The sequence below is a fragment of the Phacochoerus africanus genome, chromosome 2 (assembly GCF_016906955.1).
Source record: "Phacochoerus africanus isolate WHEZ1 chromosome 2, ROS_Pafr_v1, whole genome shotgun sequence".
Taxonomy (NCBI): domain Eukaryota; kingdom Metazoa; phylum Chordata; class Mammalia; order Artiodactyla; family Suidae; genus Phacochoerus; species Phacochoerus africanus.
Window position 1 is genome coordinate 6,895,817 of NC_062545.1, and position 21,197 is coordinate 6,917,013.

General features: G+C 55.0%; 1 protein-coding gene across 4 annotated transcripts in view; it reads left to right on the top strand.

Moving 5' to 3' along the window:
- AGPAT4 (1-acylglycerol-3-phosphate O-acyltransferase 4) overlaps window positions 1-13,842 on the top strand; it is a 112,225-nt gene extending 98,383 nt beyond the window's left edge. For 3 of the 4 annotated variants that reach the window (XM_047769784.1, XM_047769782.1, XM_047769783.1), the window contains exons 4-9: window positions 2,945-3,106; window positions 3,381-3,534; window positions 6,241-6,343; window positions 8,487-8,562; window positions 10,770-10,968; window positions 13,304-13,842. In XM_047769784.1, the coding sequence (XP_047625740.1) occupies window positions 2,945-3,106; window positions 3,381-3,534; window positions 6,241-6,343; window positions 8,487-8,562; window positions 10,770-10,968; window positions 13,304-13,398 (789 nt within the window). In that variant the 3' untranslated portion in view covers window positions 13,399-13,842. The remainder of the gene's footprint in view (window positions 1-2,944; window positions 3,107-3,380; window positions 3,535-6,240; window positions 6,344-8,486; window positions 8,563-10,769; window positions 10,969-13,303) is intronic. The other variant, XM_047769785.1, reaches the window with a different exon arrangement.
- Window positions 13,843-21,197: the final 7,355 nt, after the last annotated feature.

A 21,197-nucleotide genomic window follows, 5' to 3' on the forward strand; every position in this document is an offset into this window, starting at 1 on the left:
GGTGAAGGGGTAATTGTGAGGCGAGGGAAGGGGGTACCTGAGGGGAGATCCTGAGTGACAGGCCCCCTCAGCGAGGAGGCGGCCGGTTGCTGCGGTCCTGGGCTCTGCTGACCGATTCTTCCGCGGTTGGGCCTGGCCAGGCAGACGCATCGGCCCTCCCTCACTGGCCGCCAGCCCAAGGTCAGTGCAGGGCGATTTTGGACTTACTCACCCAAATCAGAAAGAAGATGATATAAACCCCAAGAAAATCAAGAACTGAACCCAAACTGTCAATGTTGTGATTTGATTTTGCCAGGATGCTTCTGGTCTTTTCCTTGAAATGGGCCTCCTTCTGTGCAAGATCACATATGTCTGAAAACCCACATTTCTTAAAGTTTGATTATAAAGGGACCACTTTTCTAACTGCAGTCTCCCGAAGAAAGAAAGCCAGTGAAGATGGGTTTAGAACGGCTACATGAATGTTATTTCCTATAAGCCGCCATCAGTTACCGCACTCCCCCAAGTTCTAGGCTTCCTGTGTTTTGTTTTCAAACACGTAAAACTCAGCGCAGAAGTGGATCCTCTGAGAGGTGGATTGGTGCCTCGTGTGCTCAGGTACCAAGAGCAGATATTTCTGTTTCCCTCTGACTCCAGAACAGTTCTCCGATGCAGGTGGCAGGGGCGAGACGGGTGTGCAGGCAAAACCCCCAGTGGTTGTGAGCCCCACACGTGTGACTCACACCCCGGCTCTGCGTTTACCAGCTCTGTGACCCTGGGGAGCTTATCTGACTTTTCTGAACCTTGGCTAACCTTTCCCACCTCCTGCTGTTTCAGGGCTGAATGAATACAAGTAAGATGTCTCGTCAAGTGCGTAGCACGGAGTAGGTGTGCGGTAATTATTAGTTTCTTCGACCTTAATTCATTTCCCTCCGTCACATGTTTTCTTACGAAAAGTAGGATAAGTTGTGGGGGATGGAAGAGAGATGGAATATTCTCTCAGTGGGCCTGAACCTGCTCTCCTGGCACTGGGTCCCAGGGAGACGAAATCTCCCCATCACTTTACGAAGTACAAGGATGAAGTCCGCCTTCGTCCCAGCTTCTGCCTTCGTGCTTGTCAGGCTCTCTTTGGCTACAGCAAGATTAGAAGTTGCTAGATGTAGAGACCTGTAGTTTTCCTTCCAAGCAGCTACCCCTGCAGTCGTGCTTCTGTCGCCCTGTGAGGGGGGACTCCAGCATCCTCAGGTGTGTCTGCAGGAGACGCCTCCACTCCCCGCCCCACTTAGTCAGTCAGTTAACAGTTAACCTGCAGCTTTGTCTGCAATGCTCGCAGGCACCGCTCTTGCACTGGGAGGGGACAGGGAGGCCACCTTTGACCTCTGAATGTTCACCAGTTGGGCCAAGCAGGCTGGGATCTGCCATGACGCAGATAAGGACCCCGAGAGAGGAGGGACCAGGCGAAATCCCTCACAGCCCCTGGGGCTGGGCCAGTCACGGTGCCCCTGGAGCCTGAGAACGTGGCCTTCGGAATGACAGGGAGTCTGGAAATGAAAGAGAAGGAAGCAGTGGCTGGGAGGACGGCCCCCAGCATCGGCCAGGGCCTAGGGGTTCATTAACATTTACCACGAACTTTGGCCTCCGACGGGCTGGCCCGGCCCAAATTCTCTGCTTCTCCAGCTGCTGATCTGTGATTCTGGGTGAGTCACTGACTGTCTCTGAGCCTCAATTTGATCATCTGTAGAATGGGTGTACCTGTCCTACCGGTTTAGAATTCAACAGCATTTGTGGAACGCGTCCCCTGTGTTTGGCCATGACCCCTCACGGGCAAGTGCTCTGACCTCCGGGGACTTGCCTCTGGGTCCTCTGGGACAGGTCTGTGGATCTTATGTCTTGGTTCTCTGTGAGATAATTTGCATGTTGGAAATTTTCACGTGAGAAAAACACAACTCAAACCCGTCAAAACGTGGAGAGGCTGTGCCTGAAAGGTGTCTGTGCCTTTTCTTCTCCCAGTGGGGACGATGCTTGTTTTTTTGAAGGTCAAGGGAGCAAGTGGCTGCTTATACCTTTCCCTGGTCTGCAGGGACTGGGGACTGTGGCCCGTTGCCCCTCTGCTGAGCTTTGTAGCTGTCGAGGGAGGGATGGGAAGAGGCGGGGCCATGCTCAAGTGTCGCTCTTGCTCGCAGGCCTCATGGGTTCAGGGGCACAGAATGACGCTTGTCGCCAGGAGCACAGCTAAGGCCACCGGCCAGTCCGCATCACCGCCTCCGTCATCTTTGTTATTGATGGATGGCAGCTCTTTCAAGGAGGACCTTGGCCAATTCCAAAAATGGGGGTGAAAAATGTGGAACCCAATCCACTAGATCAGAAGCTGTCTTTGTGTCTTCCCTGTCCCCTCCTGCCACTGGATCCTTCCCCAGCAGGTCACCGCCGGCACCACGTGCAGCCTTGGGGATGCGCTGGCCGGGGGCTGTGTGGAGTGCTCCCAGTGCACCTGCCGATCTGAGTGTAGCTCTGGGCTCCATCATTTCTTAGCCATTCGACCCAGAGAACCTGCTTTGCTTTAAGGAGAGTGTATCCGCCCCATGCAGAGCCAGCAAGTTCCCTGAGGACTGGGTGAGGTCTGCGGGATGGGCTTAGCCAGCACACCTGGAGGTGGGCACGAGGACGACACAGCCTCCCCAGCACCCCCAGATGTTCCCAACTGCCCCCCACCCCGCTCCCGTGCCTGTTTCCCCATGGAGAGCCAGGCCCCCTTGTTCCTCGCCCCTGCGGGGCCGAGTTGGCACAGCCTTGCCCTCTAGCTGACCAGTGTGGCAGCTCCAGGTCGACGGCTCCCTGCCCCCGTGTGCTCAGGGACCATCCGCAGGGCCCTGAAATGCAGTTCGCTCCTCTTTCTAGTGAGCTCTTTCGGCCGCCAGCAAGGCCACTTGGCCCCTTTCACGGACGCCCTCGGGCCCTTCTGTTTCAGGGCTCCAAAGTCCTGGCCAAGAAGGAGCTGGCCTACGTCCCCATAATCGGCTGGATGTGGTACTTCACCGAGATGGTCTTCTGCACGCGCAAGTGGGAGCAGGACCGCAAGACCGTCTCCCGGAGCCTGCTGCACCTGCGCGATTACCCGGAGAAGTACTTCGTACGGGCGCCCCGTCCTCCCGCAGGCCCCGCCCCCGGCCGACCCCCCCTTCCTCTGAGCTCAGGGTGCCGGGCTCCGCCCCGGGGTGCCCTTGTCACCCTCACACACACGCTCACCCCCTGCCTCCTCAGCCTCCCCAAGTGTCAACCCTTTCTCTCCGAAGCTCCCCGGCTCTTGAACACAGTAGGCGCGGGGTGGCCTGGGCGTGTGTGGCCTCGGGGCTGTGTCTGAGGGAGCTCGGGGCCGTGTGTAAAGGCTGCTCTGTCCCCTCCAGTTCCTGATTCACTGCGAGGGCACGCGGTTCACGGAGAAGAAGCACCAGATCAGCATGCAGGTGGCGCAGGCCAAGGGGCTGCCCAGCCTCAAGCACCACCTGCTGCCTCGCACCAAGGGCTTTGCGGTCACCGTGAGGAGTTTGAGAAATGTAGGTAAGGACCAGCCCCGGCCCCGCCCCTGCAGCGAGGGAGCCCGGCCCGCCCCCCCGGCGCCCCAGACGTACCTTCCCCCCCCCCCCCCGCCCCCGACCTTGGCCATTAGGCAGGAGGGGGGACGTGAGCACACGTGGGTACGGACACGCGCGCACCCACACGAACACACGGGCGCACCCCAACACACGAACTCACTCTAAGCCAACGCTGCCCTCCGCTGCACCACGCATGAACACGCGACGCGCGCACACACACACACACACACACACACACACACACAGGAACTCACTCTCACTCTCACAGCCAACGCTGCCCTCCGCTGCCCAGCGCTGGGACTGCAGGCTGCGGCCCATGCTGGTCCCTGGGCCCCACACCGGATTAGCCCAGATTTTTATTTTATTGTACCAGCTGTCCCCAGGCAGTGAACTCTGTGACTTTGCCATCTGTCTGGCGGGGCCGCAATTACTGCCTGGAGCCCTAAATGACCGTAGGTAAGGATGAGAAGCAGGGAGCGGCGAGGCTTTGTGTCCCTCTCCTTGAGTTTGCAAACACAGGGCTTTTCCCCGGCCTCCCCCCTGGGGCCTGCGCCGGGCATGCGGGTGGGGCTGCAGGAGTGTCTGATGCTGTCAGTGAAGACCTTGAGGTCCCCACTGCCCCAGGCAGCCCTGGCTCCCCGCCCCCGCCCGGACCCCTCCCCTGCTTGGCTGCCCGGTTGGCGCTTCTGTGGAACCTCTTTGGTGTTGCAGGTCGGCCTGAACGAGGACCCAGCAGCATTAGTGTCCGGCCCATAATAATCAAATGTGGGCTGTAGGTAGCACCTCCTGCCGCCCCCTGCGCCCCTCTTCTGGGCCAGGTGGGGGTGTCCAGCTACCAGTTCTGCTTTTCCCCTGCCTGGGTTTGACCAGTGAGACTCCCTGACTTGAGCTTTGCCTGCAAGCTATCCCACCGCCATCAACAATAATAGGAAGAAGAATCATAATAAATAGCAGGGCAGGTCTGATATGCTGGCAGCGAAAGCACCTCACATGTAGCATGGCCAGAACATGTGCTGCCAAATGCAGTGAAGGAATTTTTTAAACTTTCAATTCACAGATAAGGAGTCGGGCTGGGTGATAAGGAACTTCTCCCGAGTGACTCCGCTAGACCCCAGCAGGCCAGGGTCACACCCGGGCTGGCGGGGCTGCCAGGGCGCTCTCATCCTTCTCCTGGGCCTAAGCAGATGGATCTAGTGCCAGGCCCAGTTCTGTCACTTCAAGACCTTGGGACTTCTGGGGAAAATGGCGTTGTGCCAATTTAGGCTGTTCTCTGGGGAACCCTGGGGTCGTCCCATCCTTAATTATTCCAAGTAACCCCCAGCTCTGCAGCAAGCGTCAGGCTCCTGTGTAAGAGCGGCCGGAAGAAAGAGGCAGGAAACCACTGAGCCCCGGGAGCTCGCCTGCCCCTCGCTGCTCTCAAACCCTGTGTCTCTACAGCCAAACTCTGTGCAGCCTGATGCCTTGGACGCTGTGTCATTTCATGCTTAAAAAGGCTGAGCAGTGCGCTACACATGCAGGTTGTTCTCTGCCAGCCTTGCTCTGCCTCAGGAGGGGACACTTCTCCCTGCGCCCTCCCCCAGAGGACAAGGGAGTGGTCTCAGTTCCTTGGGCGGAGGGGTGGGTGGAGACTCTCTGCTGGCATTTAGCTGAGCTCCAGCTGCCAGAGCATCCCCTGGAGACCCCACGTGGTGGCCAGCGGTGGGTAGGAAGAAATGGATGGTGATTTCGGAGCCTGGGTCTTTCACGCCCCCAGCCAGACCAAATGACTTCCTGCCCACCCATCACCCCTGCTCACCTGGGTGATGGCACTTGCAGGTCTGCAGAGCTCTTGGCAGTGTCCACCGAGACCGTGCTGGGCTTTCTGGGAAGTTCCAGCAGGTCATGAGTCCCATTCTCCGGGAGGGCTAGGCTCAGGGTGGACTCTCCGGAGGACCCCACCGTTGGGAAAAGGTGGCCCTGGGATTCCTACCCAGACTAACTCCCAAACTCAGCTTCATCCCACTGCCCGGTCCCGGCTTACTGACTCTGCAGGAAGGGCCATCCACCCACCCCTCATGTCTCCTGCCACCCAAGAAGCGTTCATGGAGCCTGGTACAGGCCCTGGGGCTGCAGTGGTGAATCCTGACATGACTTTCAGTATGCCGACAGGTGGACTCACCCTTCGGTAGACCCATTCATATCACACATGCCTGCTTCTCAGCTCTGTTGCAACTGACTTAGGAAGTTTCCAGTATCTTATTTTAGTTTTGTAGCTCTCTTATTTTTCTAGAGGAAAAATGCACATAGAGTGGTTAGGCTGCCGTAACTCAGACACATCCTTAGATAGCATCCTTGGGGTCGTTTATCTTACTGTTGCTACTTGTGTAAATATTGGTGTCTGTTGAAGGACCTACAGCTGGGACGTTGCAGTACTGCTCTCAGCTGCGCTGACCTCAGCAGTGAGCGAGTGCTCCTACCGAGATGCAGTGTGCTTTTCTGATGCTGGCATGTGTTCACGTGTTGGACGGGGACACGGGCGGTACAGAAAAGCATGAGGAAGGAACCAGTCGGCCTTTCACGCCAAGATAATCCGCTCTCAACTTGATGATTGTTTTCCAGTGTGTATATCTACAAACCGAGATTGGGTTCACACGCTATATACTGCTTTGTATTTGTTTTATTTTTTTTATAGTTTCAGCTGTATATGACTGTACACTCAATTTCAGAAATAATGAAAATCCAACACTGCTGGGAGTCCTAAATGGAAAGAAATATCATGCAGATTTATACGTTAGGTAAGTTGGCTCCATTTCCTTTCCAGAAAATCGAGCGCCCATCCCCAGGGAAAGAAATGACGGATGAGCCGCACACCTTCTTCCAGGGAAATCTGTTACTATTTTCTTGTCTGCGGGCCGAGCGGAAACGCACGTGCTCACGGTGCTGTTTATATTGAGAGAGACGCAGGCCCCGTTTTAAATAATCCCGATGCCGTCCCACCGGCTCGTTCTCATCAAAGATCCCGTGTCCCATTTTAGTCATTGTCTCCATATTTCAACCTTTTTCATTACTGTGAGTTCTGTTCCGGTGACTTGTGATCTTTGATGTTGCCACTGCGGCAAAAAGATGACGACTCACCAAAGGCTCAGATGATGGTTAGCATTTTTTTGTCTTTTTGTCTTTTCTAGGGCTGCTCCCGCGGCATATGGAGGTTCCCAGGCTAGGGGTCGAATTGGAGCTGTAGCTGCCGGCCTACACCAGAGCCACAGCAACACGGGATCCGAGCCGCGTCTGTGACCTATACCACAGCTCATGGCAACGCCGGATCCTTAACCCACTGAGCACGGCCAGAGATCGAACCCGCAACCTCATGGTTCCTAGTGGGATTCGCTAACCACTGCGCCACGACGGGAGCTCCTGGTTAGCATTTTTTAGCGATAAAATCTTTTGCTAGGGTGTGAACACTGGTTTTTAGACCTAATGCTTCTGTATCACAGGTGGCAGTGTCGGCATAACTTTTATACACACTGGCAAACCAGTGACTCGCTTTCTTGGGATACGTGATATCTGTGGTCAGAACCGAACCAGCAATCTCTCTGAGGTGTGCCTGTATTTTTAAAGAGTAATTTTTTTTTTTTAATGGCCACACCCACAGCATTTGGCAGTGCCCGGGCCAGAGACTGAATCCAAGCCACAGCTTCAGTGACACTGGATCCTCTAATCCACTGCACCAGGCTGGGGATGGAACCCATGCCTCTGAAGTGATCCAAGCTGCTGTGGTTGGGTTCTTAACCCACTCTACCATGGTGGGAACTCCCAGAGTCATTTTTAATTATGTGAAAAACTTAACTCTGTACAACCCTGCCTTTGTTAGAAGATGAAATCCCACAGTTTGCTCTCTTAACAGGCAACAGCGGTGGACAAATTCTAAGAATGTGTCCTGGAGTTCCTAAGTGGCTCAGTGGGTTAAGGATCTGGCATTGTCACTGCTGTAGCTCTGGTGTAGCCGTGGTGTGGGTTCAATCCCTGGCCTAGGAATTTCTGCATGCTGCAGGCACTGCCAAAAAAAAAAAAAAAAAGTGTCTCATTACTAAGATGGTCATTGGTCCAGAGCAGGAAATGAAATGAGCCCGAGACAATCATGATGGTTGCAGAAATTCACATGAACAAGATCAGGTATAAATGACCATGCCTGGAGATCACCAAAGCTGGCAGCCTGAGAACAGACAGCAATACGTATGGACCAGGAAACGTGCCCAGTGACTTCCTTGCTCGGGATGGGCTGTGTGCAGGTGGCCGAGCCTTAGCCCTGGTCAGCCCCCAGCCCAGGGCCGCCCTGGAATCTTGGCACCACCAGGGAGCATGGTGCCTGAGCCTCAGAGCCGGCACCACCAGGGAGCATGGTGCCTGAGCCTCAGAGCCGGCTGAGGAGCCCCTGGGTTCTCCCCTGCTGGGGGACTGTCCCTTCACCAAGACACAGGTCACGTTATGTGTCAAAACCCGGAGCCCAAGAAGCCAGAGGCCTTAGGTCATCACCTGCCTGAGAGCAGCTCAAGCGTGCTAGCACCTCCCCAGGGGCTGCGTGTGTAGGATTATCACCCATGGCAGGTGGATGCTGGCACTGGCTGCCCTCTGTGGAGAGGCGGGCAGCAGGTGTTGGGAGCTTTTCTGGGAGGGGGAGGGGGAGTGGCGGGGCCGGGGGCGGTGGGCGGGCGGTCCTCCCTGATGGGTCCGAGTCGTTGAAGCGGGCTCTCGGCCGTGACTGCATAGGGACCGGCACTTGCCCAGCTTGCATGTGGATCCCCCCCTTTCAATCCACTGAATGACCCTCTTCCACATTCCCCGGGCTGCCCCGATGGAAACGGGCGAGAGAGGGCGGGCGTTGTCGTCTTTGAGCCCCGGCTGGGGGCCCCGCCTTGCTAGCTGCTCTCTGCTTCGCAGGCGGATTCCTTTAGAAGAAGTCCCCGAAGACGAGGACAAGTGCTCGGCCTGGCTGCACAAGCTCTACCAGGAGAAGGTCAGTGCGGCGGGCCGGCCTGCGCCACCTGAGGGCTGGTGTCTGGTGGCGCCGGGGGCGCTTAGGGCACTGGGGGGAGGGGGGCGTCTCCCGCCCCCGGAGACCTCGCAGCGGAAATGAGTGACCCCGGGTACTGCGGATGCGCCCCTTGGCCGCGGGGAAAAAGAACATATTTTTCAAGAGGGCTTCACAGAAAGAATGGGGCTGTTTCGCGGGCGTGGTGAGCAGACAAGGAAGTGTCGGCCCCCAGAGCCCTAGTGGATTTTCCCAAGGGGGTCTGAAGGCAAAGCATTCTTGGGAGTGGAGTGGGGTGGGGTGGGGGGTGTTCTCTTGGGCCGTGATGCTCTGGGGCCATCATCTCGTTGCCTGTCTGGTCTCAAAACACCACCAGCACAGGCAGGACGGACCCACGAGGGTCCACCTTGGCTGGGTTTGATCTGTTCAGCGCCCCCTCCCCGCCTCCTGTCTGTGGTCCAGCCCCCGTCCCCCCTAGTTCTTTTCCCTCCTCTGAGCAGGATCTCTCGTAGTCTCTCTCCTCAAAGGCACGAGCTTGGCAGGGGCATCTAATTATTCTTGTCCTAAGCCTTGATCTTCCGAAGGAGAGAAGCTGAGCTTCCCTCGGTGAGGAAGGCATTTGTAGGAGCAGGTCTCACTGGGAAAAACTTCCTTCTGAGCCGTCACACCTTTGAGACCCAAACCAGCTCGTTATCTAGAATCAAACCCGTCTGGTGGGTTTCTGATTCCCTTTCACCAAATTCTCTGAATAGCGACCGGCTGGCACATGCACCTTCTTTGCCCCGCTGTCCGAGAGCAAATGGCCACTCAGGTCCTCACCCAGGGACCCGCACTGCAGCTGAACAGGACTTTGCACCCCACCCTTGAGAATGTGTTGGGACTTCCGTTCCAAAGACTTCTAAACACCTAACATCAGGTGAAGCAGAGACAGGCTTGTAAATATGCTCAGGCTTTGGAATCCTGTTTTTCCCTTAGCAAAAATCGTTCCTGTGTTCCTGCAAAAATAGTTTTCCAAAGGGGTTTAAAACTCCACTCTCAGAGCCCGGCCGTTTTGGTCTTTCCTGAGTGGCTTGTGGCTTATGGGCACAACTCTCCAGCCTCCTCTTACGGGTGGTAAAGGCGGCCTGGTCTGCCCGCCACCAGGGCATGGAACTGGGCCGGTTCCTGGGCCTCGGCCTCTGTGGCTTAGCAGGGTTGAGGGGACGCTGCTTCTATGGCCTGATCTGAGGACCTGTGGGTGGAAATGCCTGGCACTTTTTAATAGAAAGATTCTGAGTTTCCGAGGTTCTGTGCTCATGCCCGCCTGGGCCCTGACAGAGAAACACAATAGAAATTCTTTCCCTCTGGTTTCTGCGTGAGGCAGCAGTTTCCTTGTGCTGCTCTGGATTAATCGGTTAGTTAAAAAAAGGCCCCTGTTTGTGAGAAAAATATGCTTTAAAAAGCCCCATAAATGAGTCCTTTCATGAAAAGCCAGATGAATAAATCTATAACAGATGGGGTCCCCAAAGTCCCTTGAAGCAAAGGCGGGTTTTTCCATTGGCAGTTTCCAGCCCCCGCCCTGCTCCGGCAGGACTGTGTCCTCCTGCAAACGGGCTGCTGGCCTTTCCCCAGAGGCCGCCTTTCTTCATGCTGCGGCCCCCTGATCGCCCTCTGACCCACGTCTCCTTAGGTGAGGGTGCTCAGTTTGGGGGGAACCACCCAGTTCTCGGCCCTCGCGCCAGCAGTGAAGATGCGAGGGTGCAGCGGAGGTGGGATCGGCCCCATCTTCCGGCTCGAGCAGCAAAGCCGGGCCCGGGCCCGGTCCTTTCCCAGACCGATGGGCCTGCAGCCTGGCCTGCGGGTCGTGCGCGGACCTCTGGGGCCATCCTTCCCAAGAGGGGTGACCACGGAGTGGTGGGGAGAGGGGTCAGTGGTGCCTCCAGGGGCAAGGAGGGCATTTCTCTGGTTCTCGTGTCAGCTCCGTTCCTGCGGGAGCCTGCGTGGGTCCGGGGCTTGAGGTGCCCGCAGTCTTGGGGCCCACCACGTAGGGCACCTGTGCCGGCATCCCCTCCGCTGCGCGGTGTCGGAGGGCAGTGCGTGGGGTCCAGGCCTGGCGTTTCGGGGCAGCGGCTCACAGGTTTCAGGGGGGAGGGGGTGGCGAGGGTGGCAGGGGACCGCGGTGGGCGCGAGGTCAGGCGGCCCTCTGCCCTCAGGACGCCTTCCAGGAGGAGTACTGCCGCACGGGCACCTTCCCCGAGACGCCCATGGTGCCCCCGCGCCGGCCCTGGACGCTGGTCAACTGGCTCTTCTGGGCCTCGCTGCTGCTCTACCCATTCGTCCGCTTCCTCGTCAACATGGTCAGCAGCGGCTCCTCCCTGACGCTGGCCGGCTTTGTCCTCGTCTTCTTTGTGGGTGAGTCCGGGGCCGGGGCCTGGGAGGGTATCGCAAGGCTGGAGCCCTGTGATGACCATGCACGTCCATGGGGAGAAACTGATCTGGGTTTAGGATCCCAGGCCTGGGCCACTTCCTGCTGCCGCCAGGGCACCCTCTGCCCAGGCGGGTGGGGTCTGGGCCCCTGGATTGGCAGGGCTGCTGCTGAAGCCCCTCCAGGGACGAGCTCTGCTCCCCTACCTCTGCAGAGGCTCCGCTCCCCAACCTCTGCAGAGGCTCCGCTCCGTTTTCAGCCACTTCGTCCTTGTCCCCCGCTGAGCAGGACTGACAGAGGCTCTCTGCCTCTCAGCGCGGGTCTGGGCCCCCTTGGAGAAGTGTGGGTGCTTCTGGGTTGGCTGCCGTGCTTGGCCGTCGCATGGGGGTGCTGGGTCAGTCTTTCCACTCGGCCACACAGGCTTTATTTGACCAGTATGAGGTTTCTGACGCCTGCCCTCTCCCCCTGCGCTGCCACTTGTTTTTTTTGTTGGTTGTTGTCTTTTTTTTTGTCTTTTTTGTCCTTTTAGGGCCACACTCACAGCATATGGGGTTCCCAGGCTAGGGATCTAATTGGACCTGTCTGGCCTACACCAGAGCCACAGCAACGTGGGATCCGAGTCGCGTCTGCAACCTACACCACAGCTCAAGGCAACACCCGATCCTTGACCCACTGAGCAAGGCCAGGGATCAAACCCACAACCTCATGGTTCCTAGTTGGATGCGTTTCCGCTGCACCACGACGGGAACTCCCAACTTGATTTTGCAACAGGGCAGCCAGGTGCCACTGCCCCCTGGGGGGTGGACCCAGCCCTTCAGCAGCGGCTGCAGCAGGAGGGCAAACACAGACCCCGCCCCATGGAGGAAGAAGCCGGGGTCCCACAGACAAAGGCTGGGGAAGGGCTGCCAGGTGCCAGGCGAGTAGAGCCCAACACGCCAGGGAGACGTCTCCAGCGGGGCATCTCCAGTGCTGGAGAAACCAACTGCTCTGTGGCCCCAAAGCCTCACCCCCGAGAGCCCGATTCTTCTGCCCTGAGTGCCTGTCTTGGTCAAAGCCTTTCAGCCCTGGAGCCCGTGGTTCACTCCGCAGCACCGTCAACTCCACTGTACACAAGTTCTAATACTGGGACAGAGGCTCACGTCCCCGCCGGTCTGGAGCTGGCTCAGGTTGCAGGCAGCCCCGGGTGACTGGCCCACGGGCCATGTGAGCTTCAAACGTGGTGGGTTCGCTGGCTCTCTGAGAGGACATGAAAACGATGCTAATGCTCCGTCAACAGGCTCACGAGGACTTGGAGCTTTCGGCCACTGCCCACCTACCCACACTTGACACAGACTGGGCTGCCAGGCCCTGAGTCCCCTGCTGGGCACAGCACAATGACTAAGACGTGATCTCTGGGAGTTCCGGTTGTGGCTCAGTGGGTTAAGAACCTGACTGGTATCCATGAGGATGCAGGCGTGATCCCTGGCCTCGCTCAGTGGGCAAAGGAATCAGTGCTGCCACGAGCTGTGGTGTAGGTCGCAGAAGAGGCTGGGATCTGGCATTGCGGTGGCTGTGGCACAGGCCAGCAACTGCAGTTCTAATTCGACCTCTACCCTGGGAACTTACATATGCTGCAGGCGCAGCCCTAAAAAGCAAAAAAAAAAAAAAAAAAAAAAAAAAGGACGTGGTCCCTGCACCCAAGGAGCTCGCCCGGCCTCTCAGAGGGGAGCTCCAGCTGCAGCTCCTAGGCTCTAGACCTGTTTCCCAGGATCCTTGTGGTTAAACCTGGATCTGGTGTGTGTCCTGCACTTTCTCTGTTTGGGCCAAATCCTGCTGTTGGAGAAAAGGCTTTCCATGGAGGCAGGGACTTCGTCTGCTGCTCTAAAACTCGCGTCAGAGGCAGCGCTGGGACCCGCTGGGCCCCGAGTAGGCGGTTGATCAATTGCATTCTCCAGGTCCTGGCCCATCCTTCTGGAGGCTTTGCTGAAGGTGCCTGGGAGGTAGCACACTGCTTTCACCAAAGAATTCTCTTTGCCTCAGGGATCAGCACAGGAAGCAAGCCCCTGGGTATGGCCGGGTACGGCTTACCAAGCTCGGTGCACTTCCAGTGCTGCAGGACTAAAGCTCGCCCTCAGAACAGCCTTGCTGTTTTCACGTCACTTAGTCTGATTAGACCCCCTATGCCTGTGCTCAAGGGCAACTGTGAGGCCGGGGCTAGGAAATGAGCCCTGAGTCCGCCAGCTGGTGCTTGGGAGTCCGCGACAGCTGCCCTCTCGGGTGCACTGGGCAAGTCTCAGTGGAGTCCCTGCGGCCGCCTCCTAACCACCCCTCCTGTCTCTGCAGCTTCCATGGGGGTTCGATGGATGATCGGCGTCACAGAAATTGACAAGGGCTCCGCCTACGGCAACATGGACAGCAAGCAGAAACACAGCGACTGACCCGGGACGCGCCACCATCCAAAGGGGACCTTGGGGGACTGGTGGACACTGCCAGCATCCTTGGTGGGACCCAGTGACAAAGCTGGGTGAGCCCTGCTAGGGAGGCAGGGGCTTGGTCCTCGAGCCAGGAGGAGTGAAATACGTGTTTAAATCCTTTTCCCCCATGTGCTTTAGTGGGCTTCGGTTCTCCTTCTTTCCACGTGAGTTTGTGCCTGTGTGCGTGTGTGTGTGAGAAAGAACACATGTGAGTGTGCCAGGCGGTGCGTGTGATCACTGAGAGGGCATCTGAGGTGCAGGGGGAGGGCGGAGACGGGGAGCTCGGGGGGAGTTTCCGTTCATCCTTTGGTGCTGAGTTTCTGTAACCCTGGATGGCCAGAGCGTGAAAGGCACTTTAGGTAAGATGACTAAATTAAGCCTCCAAAAAAAAAAAGAAAGAAAATTAAAGTGTTTGGCTCCTCTGTGGTGTGTTCACATAGGCCGCCCCTGCCTTGTTCTCTGGACCACAGGGCTCTGGGGCGCTCAGGATCTGGAGCAGGCGACAGGGCCCGGCTGGTTAGAGGTGGGCTCTGCCCAGCTAGGCTGCTGCAGCAGACGCAGGGGCTGGGGCCTCCTCCTTCCCGGAAGGGGCTGGGAGGCTGGCTGGGCGGATCGCAGGGGCGTGACTGGACCCCGAGGGGCAGCTTTGGTTTCCCCAGTCTCCCGGCAGTGGCATGTCCCCCGCCTGAGTCCTGAAGATGTGCCCAGCTAACTCCCTGAAGAAACGCTTCCTGAAACTGAACGTTCACATCAAGCCTGGGTGCTCAGCAGCGATTTGAGATGACTTTCCATCCTCTCTCAGCAGCAGGCCGGAATCGGGTCCCCGAACAAACGCAGGCTCACTCGAAAAGGGGACCGCAGGAGCCAAGGTGCTTCCGAGCCGGGTCAGACTGGGCCAGCGCCGGGGCGCGAGGACCCCTGGGGCTCCTGCCTTCCCTCCGGGCACCCAAGGGTTCCGCTGCTTGGCGCCAAAGGTGGTCCCTGGAGCGATGGTCCCTGTGCGGGGCTTCGGCAGATGGCTGCCGGTCAGCAGAGGCCAAGGGCAAAACAGGAACAAAGAAAAGCGGTGATAGTCCTAGACCCCACGTGACTCCAGGCTGCGATGCCGCGGCGCTCAGAGAAGCCCTCTGCCTGAGGGACGGTGGTGCAGCAATGCCACGACCTGCAGAAGTGAAACGGGAACCGCCAGGCTCAGTTGTGGGGAGAGAGTCTGGCCGGGCCTGAGTTGGCTCTCACTGGTGTCCCCAAGGGCAGGCAGGCTAGAAGGCCTTGCTGTCCCCGCCCGTTCTAAACACACCTCCTCCGAAGAGCAGAGATCCGGGGCCGTTGGCTGGGTGTGCACACGTGGTCCTGCATGTTGCCGGCACCTGGATGGGTCGTTCCTCCGTGGGGATCTCGTGGCTCCACGGAGGACAGAGGCGAGCAGGCAGAAGTGCCGGCCACGCTCCCCAGCTGCGCGGTTCATCCTCTGCTGGTTGGCTGTGAGCCCTGGAGCCAGCCGCTTCACCTCTGTTTTCCCATCTGTAAAATGGGTGGTGAATGAGGCAGTAGGTGAACACACTTTCTGAATCCCTTAGAAGGGATCAAAGCTCAGAGAGTGGCCTCCTTGTTGCCATCCCCAAAACGCTCAAGACATCACCTTGAAGGGTCCGAAAATGTGTCATTTTTAAATCACTGTCACCTTCTTCACTTAACAGTCATCTAAGTTCTAACTCACCCACTCCTTCTGCCTGGAATGTAAAAGGGACCCACAGCCATTTAATTTTCTCCTGAACTGTCTCTGGGACCAAACACAAAACGTAGCAAGGAAAACAAGTCCCCTCACCCCCGTGTGGACCTAAGGCTCCAGGTCGGGGCAAGGCAGGCAAAATACTCTCTTGGGGAAGAACGGGCCCTCTTTCTAAAATTGCCTTACAAAGCCAGAGCGGGCAGGGCACCGGGCAGCAATCCTAACAGCTTTTCAGGTGCTGGGCCCTTCCAGCAAAATGCATTTTGCTTTGAGGCGGGGCCTGTTACCGCAAGGGCAGAGACAGGCATGCAGGACAGTCATTCCTCCCTGAATCCCCGCCCAAGTTCCCGGCTCACCTTCACCTGGGTTCCGGTGCCCAGGGCTTTTATTTTTCTAAGAATCAAAAACCTGTGGACTTGAAGCCATCTCTCTGTCCCCGAGCAGTGCATGATGAGACCTGAGTGCCAGGTCCTGCCTGTCCTGGCAGCCCAGGCCAGCCCCGCTGGGCCTGCTGGGAAGTCTGGTGTGGGAGAAGGCAGTGCAGTTTCCTGCAAACTGGAGCCCAGAGCAGGGTCCTCCCAGCTGTTCAGGGTCACATCCTAGAACCTGCAACAATCTGTCTTTACGGCCACACTCCTGGCACATGGAGATTCCCAGGCCAGGGATTGAATCCCAGCCACAGATGCGACCTACAGTGCAGCTGTGACAATGAGGGATCCTTTAACCCACTGTGCCCAGGCGGGAGCCAACCTGCATCTCAGCAGCCTGAGCCCCAGCAGTGGGATTCTTAACCCACTGTGCCACAGCGGGAACTCCCCTCCCTGCTGCTTTGAGGCAGGGAGTTTAAGGCACTTCTAGGAAATCAAGTCCACAGAGAGCTTTTATTAAAAAACACCGGCCATGCAAAATACGTGTAAGGCAAGTGGGCCGATTCCGTGACTAGAGGTCAGTGTGATTAGCTGTGCAGGGGGAAGAGAGGCACTGAGTTACCTGCTTCCTTGCTCAGTCCTGCTGGGACAGCTGCCGACTGCTGTATTTGCTAAAACAAAACCTCTTTAAAATAGTTACTCATGTTTAAAACTTTGAAGTCACTAGCATTTTTCTACTATATCCCTGAGTGCACCTGAAAGTCAGGGATGTAAGCCCTTCAGTGTGCAGCGGACGTGACAGTCGCAGAAAGGGGCCCCTGTTTCTCTCGGGGCGGAGCAGGCCCCCCAGGCCAAGCGGAGGCGGCTTTCGAGGCTTTAAGGTCTGACTCCGACTCACAAGCAGGGACAGCGCTGGGGAGGAATCAGTGCAAAGTCTCCGGGGCACCTGTTCCCGCTCAAACCAGAGTTGAATCCAGCTTCCTCCAGAGCGCACGTCGGCCTTGGGCGCAGCTGCCGGGCTGCACTGGGGAGGATGAATTCTCGGGGTGCTCTCCTCACCTGAGCACGGCTACAGGAGGGCAGTGCCACTACCTCCTGCCATTTCTAAGACCACAGGAGCGGGACAGGCCACAACTCCAGGGCCCAGCCCGCACTTGGCTGCGTACCGCCCCTCTGCTGAGCTCCTCGGAAGGCCACCTGCCAGTGTGACCAGTCACTTGGGTTGTCCTGTTCACACCAGTGCCACCTCCTTCAGCAACCATGTTTTCGAGGCTCAACCGCAGTGGTGGCCACGCGCTGTTTACAGATGGCAAACAGAGGCGCTTGTGGCACGTGTTCGGCGCCCGGAGCCGCGGAGTGGGCAGCTGGTCGTCCTCCAAACGAGACGGTCCTGACATCAGCGCTGACGTGAGACACGAGGGCCGCCTCAGCTGCGAAAATCTCTCCAGGCTTGGGGGCGCTGGCTTTGCCTGTGCCTTTGGGGATGACACCACGGTATCTCTGCGCTCTGCCGCCCACAAGGTGCTTGCAAAGGGGGAAGCTGTGTCCGTGACTGAGACAAAGTGCTCAGGCGGACACAGGGCTGTGAGGCACCTGCCCCGGCATCAAGACGCAGGTTCCTTTTCCACCCACGCCAAGGAATCATTTAAGGATGTCAGTTCAGCTGCTAACACCCCCTCTTTCTGGATCCCTCTGCACCTTATAAAGGGGGATCAACAGGTAACTGGTTGCACCACAGGTGGGTGATTTCCTAAGATTATCTTCAGAGATGTAATATGAAAACACTTAAAAATCAATGGCTTTTTTGGGGGGGGTGCCCAAGAATGAGTGAGGCTCAACCAGCATCCCTGCTGAGCATGCCAGACCGAAGGGCAAAGCAACGCTCTTTCCAGGGCCGGTCCCCCGCCCTCTGAAATGCCCCTGCCCCTGCGCGGAAGGCCGAGGGGGTGGCCGTCACCAGTTAACCAGCCGCCCGCCCTCACGTGACGCTCCTCCTGCAGGGCCAAAGACCTGCAGCCAAGACCCTCTGGCCTGCAAAGCCAGCAACAGCAGTCTCCGGTCCCTGCAGAAGAGGTCTGCTGACCTCACTCCAGAGATTATAGCGTCAGGAGTTGAGTCTGCGATTTTAGAAGAATAAAGAACCTACTCCCTGCTTTTACATTATTTATTTATTTATTTTTTTAACTTACTGAGAAACTATTTTTACAGGTGTTCCCATGGTGGCTCAGGGGAAACTAGTCTCACTAGCATCCAGGAGGACACGGGTTCGATCCCTGGCCTCACTCGGCAGGTTAAGGATCGGCAGCTGTGGTACAGGTCGCAGACGTGGCTTGGATCCGGCGTTGCCGATTCAACCCCTAGCCTGGGAACCTCCATATGCTGCAGGTGCAGCCCTAAAAAGACACACACACACACACACAAAAGAAAAAACCATCTGTACAGTAAGTTCAAGTTATATGCTCTATTTTTTTTTTTAAAGCAATTTAAGCCCAAAGCTTGCAGAAAGAAGGAAATAACAAAGATGAGTGTGAGGGAAAAAAAGAAACGGAAACCAGAAAACAACAGAATATTAATGAAATCAGAATTGATTCTTTGAAAAAAAAAACAAAATCGATAAACTGTTAGCCAAGAAAAAAAGAAAACACAAACATTAAAATCAAAAATAAAAGTGTAGATATCACTATCAACCTTACAGAACTTAAAGGTATTATAAAAGGATACTATCAACAATGGTATGCCAACAAATTCAACGGCTTGGCTAAAATTTCTAGAAAAATGTCAACTATTAAAAGTGACTAAAGGAGACTGGAAAACTCAAAGAGACCTACAACAAGTAAAGAGACTGAATTAGTAATTAATTCCCACAAAGAGAAACCCGGGCCCAGTTGGTTTCACCAACGGATTCTACCAAATACGTAAAGAAGTACAGTAACTACCAATTCTTCACAATCTCCGAAAAAAAAAGAGGACGAAAACTGTCCGACTCACGGTGTGAGGCCGGCATTATCCTGGCACCAAAGTCAAAGACACCACAAGAAATGAAAACCACACGGCAAGACCCCTTCAGTCACACAAAAGCAGAAGTCCTCAACAAAACACTGCAAATGACACAGCAAGAGTAACACCTAAACAGGACCACAAACAAGATCAACCAGGACTCGCCCCGGGAACGCGCGATTGGTTTAACATCCAAAAATTCACTGATGTAATTAACACACCATAGTCACAAAGGCTTAAGGCCAAGCGGTCACCTCCAGAGGTGAAGAAAGAGTATTTGACAAACCTGAATTTGTAGTCATGACAAAAACTCTCAATAAACCAGGAGCGGGGAAATACCTTCAACCAGATGTGAAACGCCCACAGCACCGTAACAGAACCGTGAAAGAACAAATGCTGCCCCCTGAGGTCAAAAACCATGACGAGGCTACTCCTGAGTCTCACCAGGGGTATCTGACGCTGAACTGTTAGGGACCCGGCGTGGCCGTGAGCTGTGGTGTAGGCTGCAGATGGGGCTTGGATCCCGCGTTGCTGTGGCTCTGGTGTAGGCGGGCGGCAACAGCTTCAATTCGACCCCTAGCCTGGGAACCTCCCATATGCCGCAGAAGCAGCCCTAGAAAAGGCAAAAAGCCAAAAAAAAAAACAAAAACAAAAATCATCTGTTCTGTTATATACTAGCAATGAACAATCTGGAAATGAAGACGACATTTTCATTCACAGTAGCATGAGAAGAATAAAATACTTAGAAATAAACTTATTAACAAGTTCAAGAATTGTACGCTGAAAATTACAAAGCACTGCTGAGAGAAATTAAAGATTCAAATAAATGTCAAGATGAACTGTTCATGAATTGGAAAACAATGTTCTATAGACACAGTGCAATCTACCAAAATCCCAGCTGATTTTTGGGGCGCAGGGGGAGGGGGAAAGGAATCCACAAGCTGATCCTAAAATTCATAGGAAAATACAAATGATCTAGAATAGCCAAAACAGTCTTGGAAAAGGAAAACAAAGTTGAACTCACACTTCACATCTTCAGAACTTACTACAAAGCTACAACTAATCAAGACAGTGTGGTTCTACAGAGGACACCCAGATAGAACAAAGGAACGCAGCTGAGAGTCCAGAAATAAACCCCTGGGGTTTATGGTCAACTGATTTCAACGAGGACACCAAGAATAGTCTTCTTGACAAATGATGCTGGGTCTAGATCGTATCTACATGCAAAAGGATGAATTTGGACCCTTATCTGTTATACACATGAACTAAAAATAGAGGACAGGCCTAAACTCTTGGAAGAAAACAGAGGTGTCAATCCCCTGGACTTGGGGTCCAGTCATGGTTAAGATATCAAGAGCACATGCAATAAAGAACAAGCTGATAAACTAGACTTCAAAATAAAAACTTCCGTCCTTCAAAAGAAACCAGTAAAAATGTGAAAAGACAAGCCACAAACTGGGAGAAAAAAACCCTTGCGAATCACATATCCGGTAAAGGACTTTCATCCAGCATATACAAAAATCTCTCAACTCAATAAGAAGAAAAATAAGCCAATTTTAAAATGGACAAAAGATTCAATCAGACATCTCACCAAAGAAGACAGATGAATGGCCAACGAGCAAGCACAAGAAATGCTCACCGTGGTCAGGGAAATGCAGAGCAAACCACAACGAGATGCTGCTTTGCACACGCTCGAAGGACTGTCACCCAAAAGAGAGGCAGCATCACGTGTCGTCACGGGCAGGGAGAAGCCAGAACCTGCACGCGCTGCTGGTGGGCATGTAAGACGGTGCAGCCACTTTGGAAACAGTTTGACAGTTCTTAAAAAAAACTGAACATGGATTTACTGTAGAGCCAGCAGCTCCATGAGAAATGAAAATGCAGGTCCACGCAGAGACTTGTACGTGAATGTTCAGAGCAGCATCGTTCAAAGTAAACAAACAGTGGAGCTAGAAAAGGAAGAAAGAAGACGTGCGGCACATCCACGCAGCGGAACAGCATTCAGCAATAACAAGGGAAGCCGGACACAAAAGACAGCATATCAGAAGATTCTGTTTATATTAAATGTCCAGAAAAGGCAGGTCTATAGAGACAGTAAGTGGCTTGGTGGCTGCCTCAGGCTGGGGGTAGGAGTATAGGGAGTGACTGCAGATTGACGCGCGGTCTCTTTTTTGGGGCAGTGGGATTGTTCTAAGATGGATTATGATGATGGTTGTGTGATGATACAACTATGCTGGAAAAATCACTGAACTGTATACTTTCAATATTACGTGAACTGTACTCAAAAAGCTGTTTAAAAAACTGAAGTAAAAAAAAAAACACCTCTAAGTGTACGAATCCTCCTGTGACCCCAGCTTTCTCCAGACATTAATTTCTATACGGAGGGGCTCTACCACCTGGAGATGGGTGAACAAGAACCTGCCTGAGCACCCACTTGCCCAGAGCCACCTGCTCCGTGGTAAGGAGAAAGTCAGACGGCTTCTGAAAAGAGTTCAGGAAGCTTTAAGGTCAATCTTTAAAAAAAAATTTAATAGCAAGAAGAAATCAAAGAACACCAGCAGTGACATAAAATCTGGGCTATTTTAGAAAACTAATGGCTGAAACAGTTACATTCCGAGAAAGATGTTTTCTTGCCAGGAGATCATGCAGCCGTATTTACACAGACACAG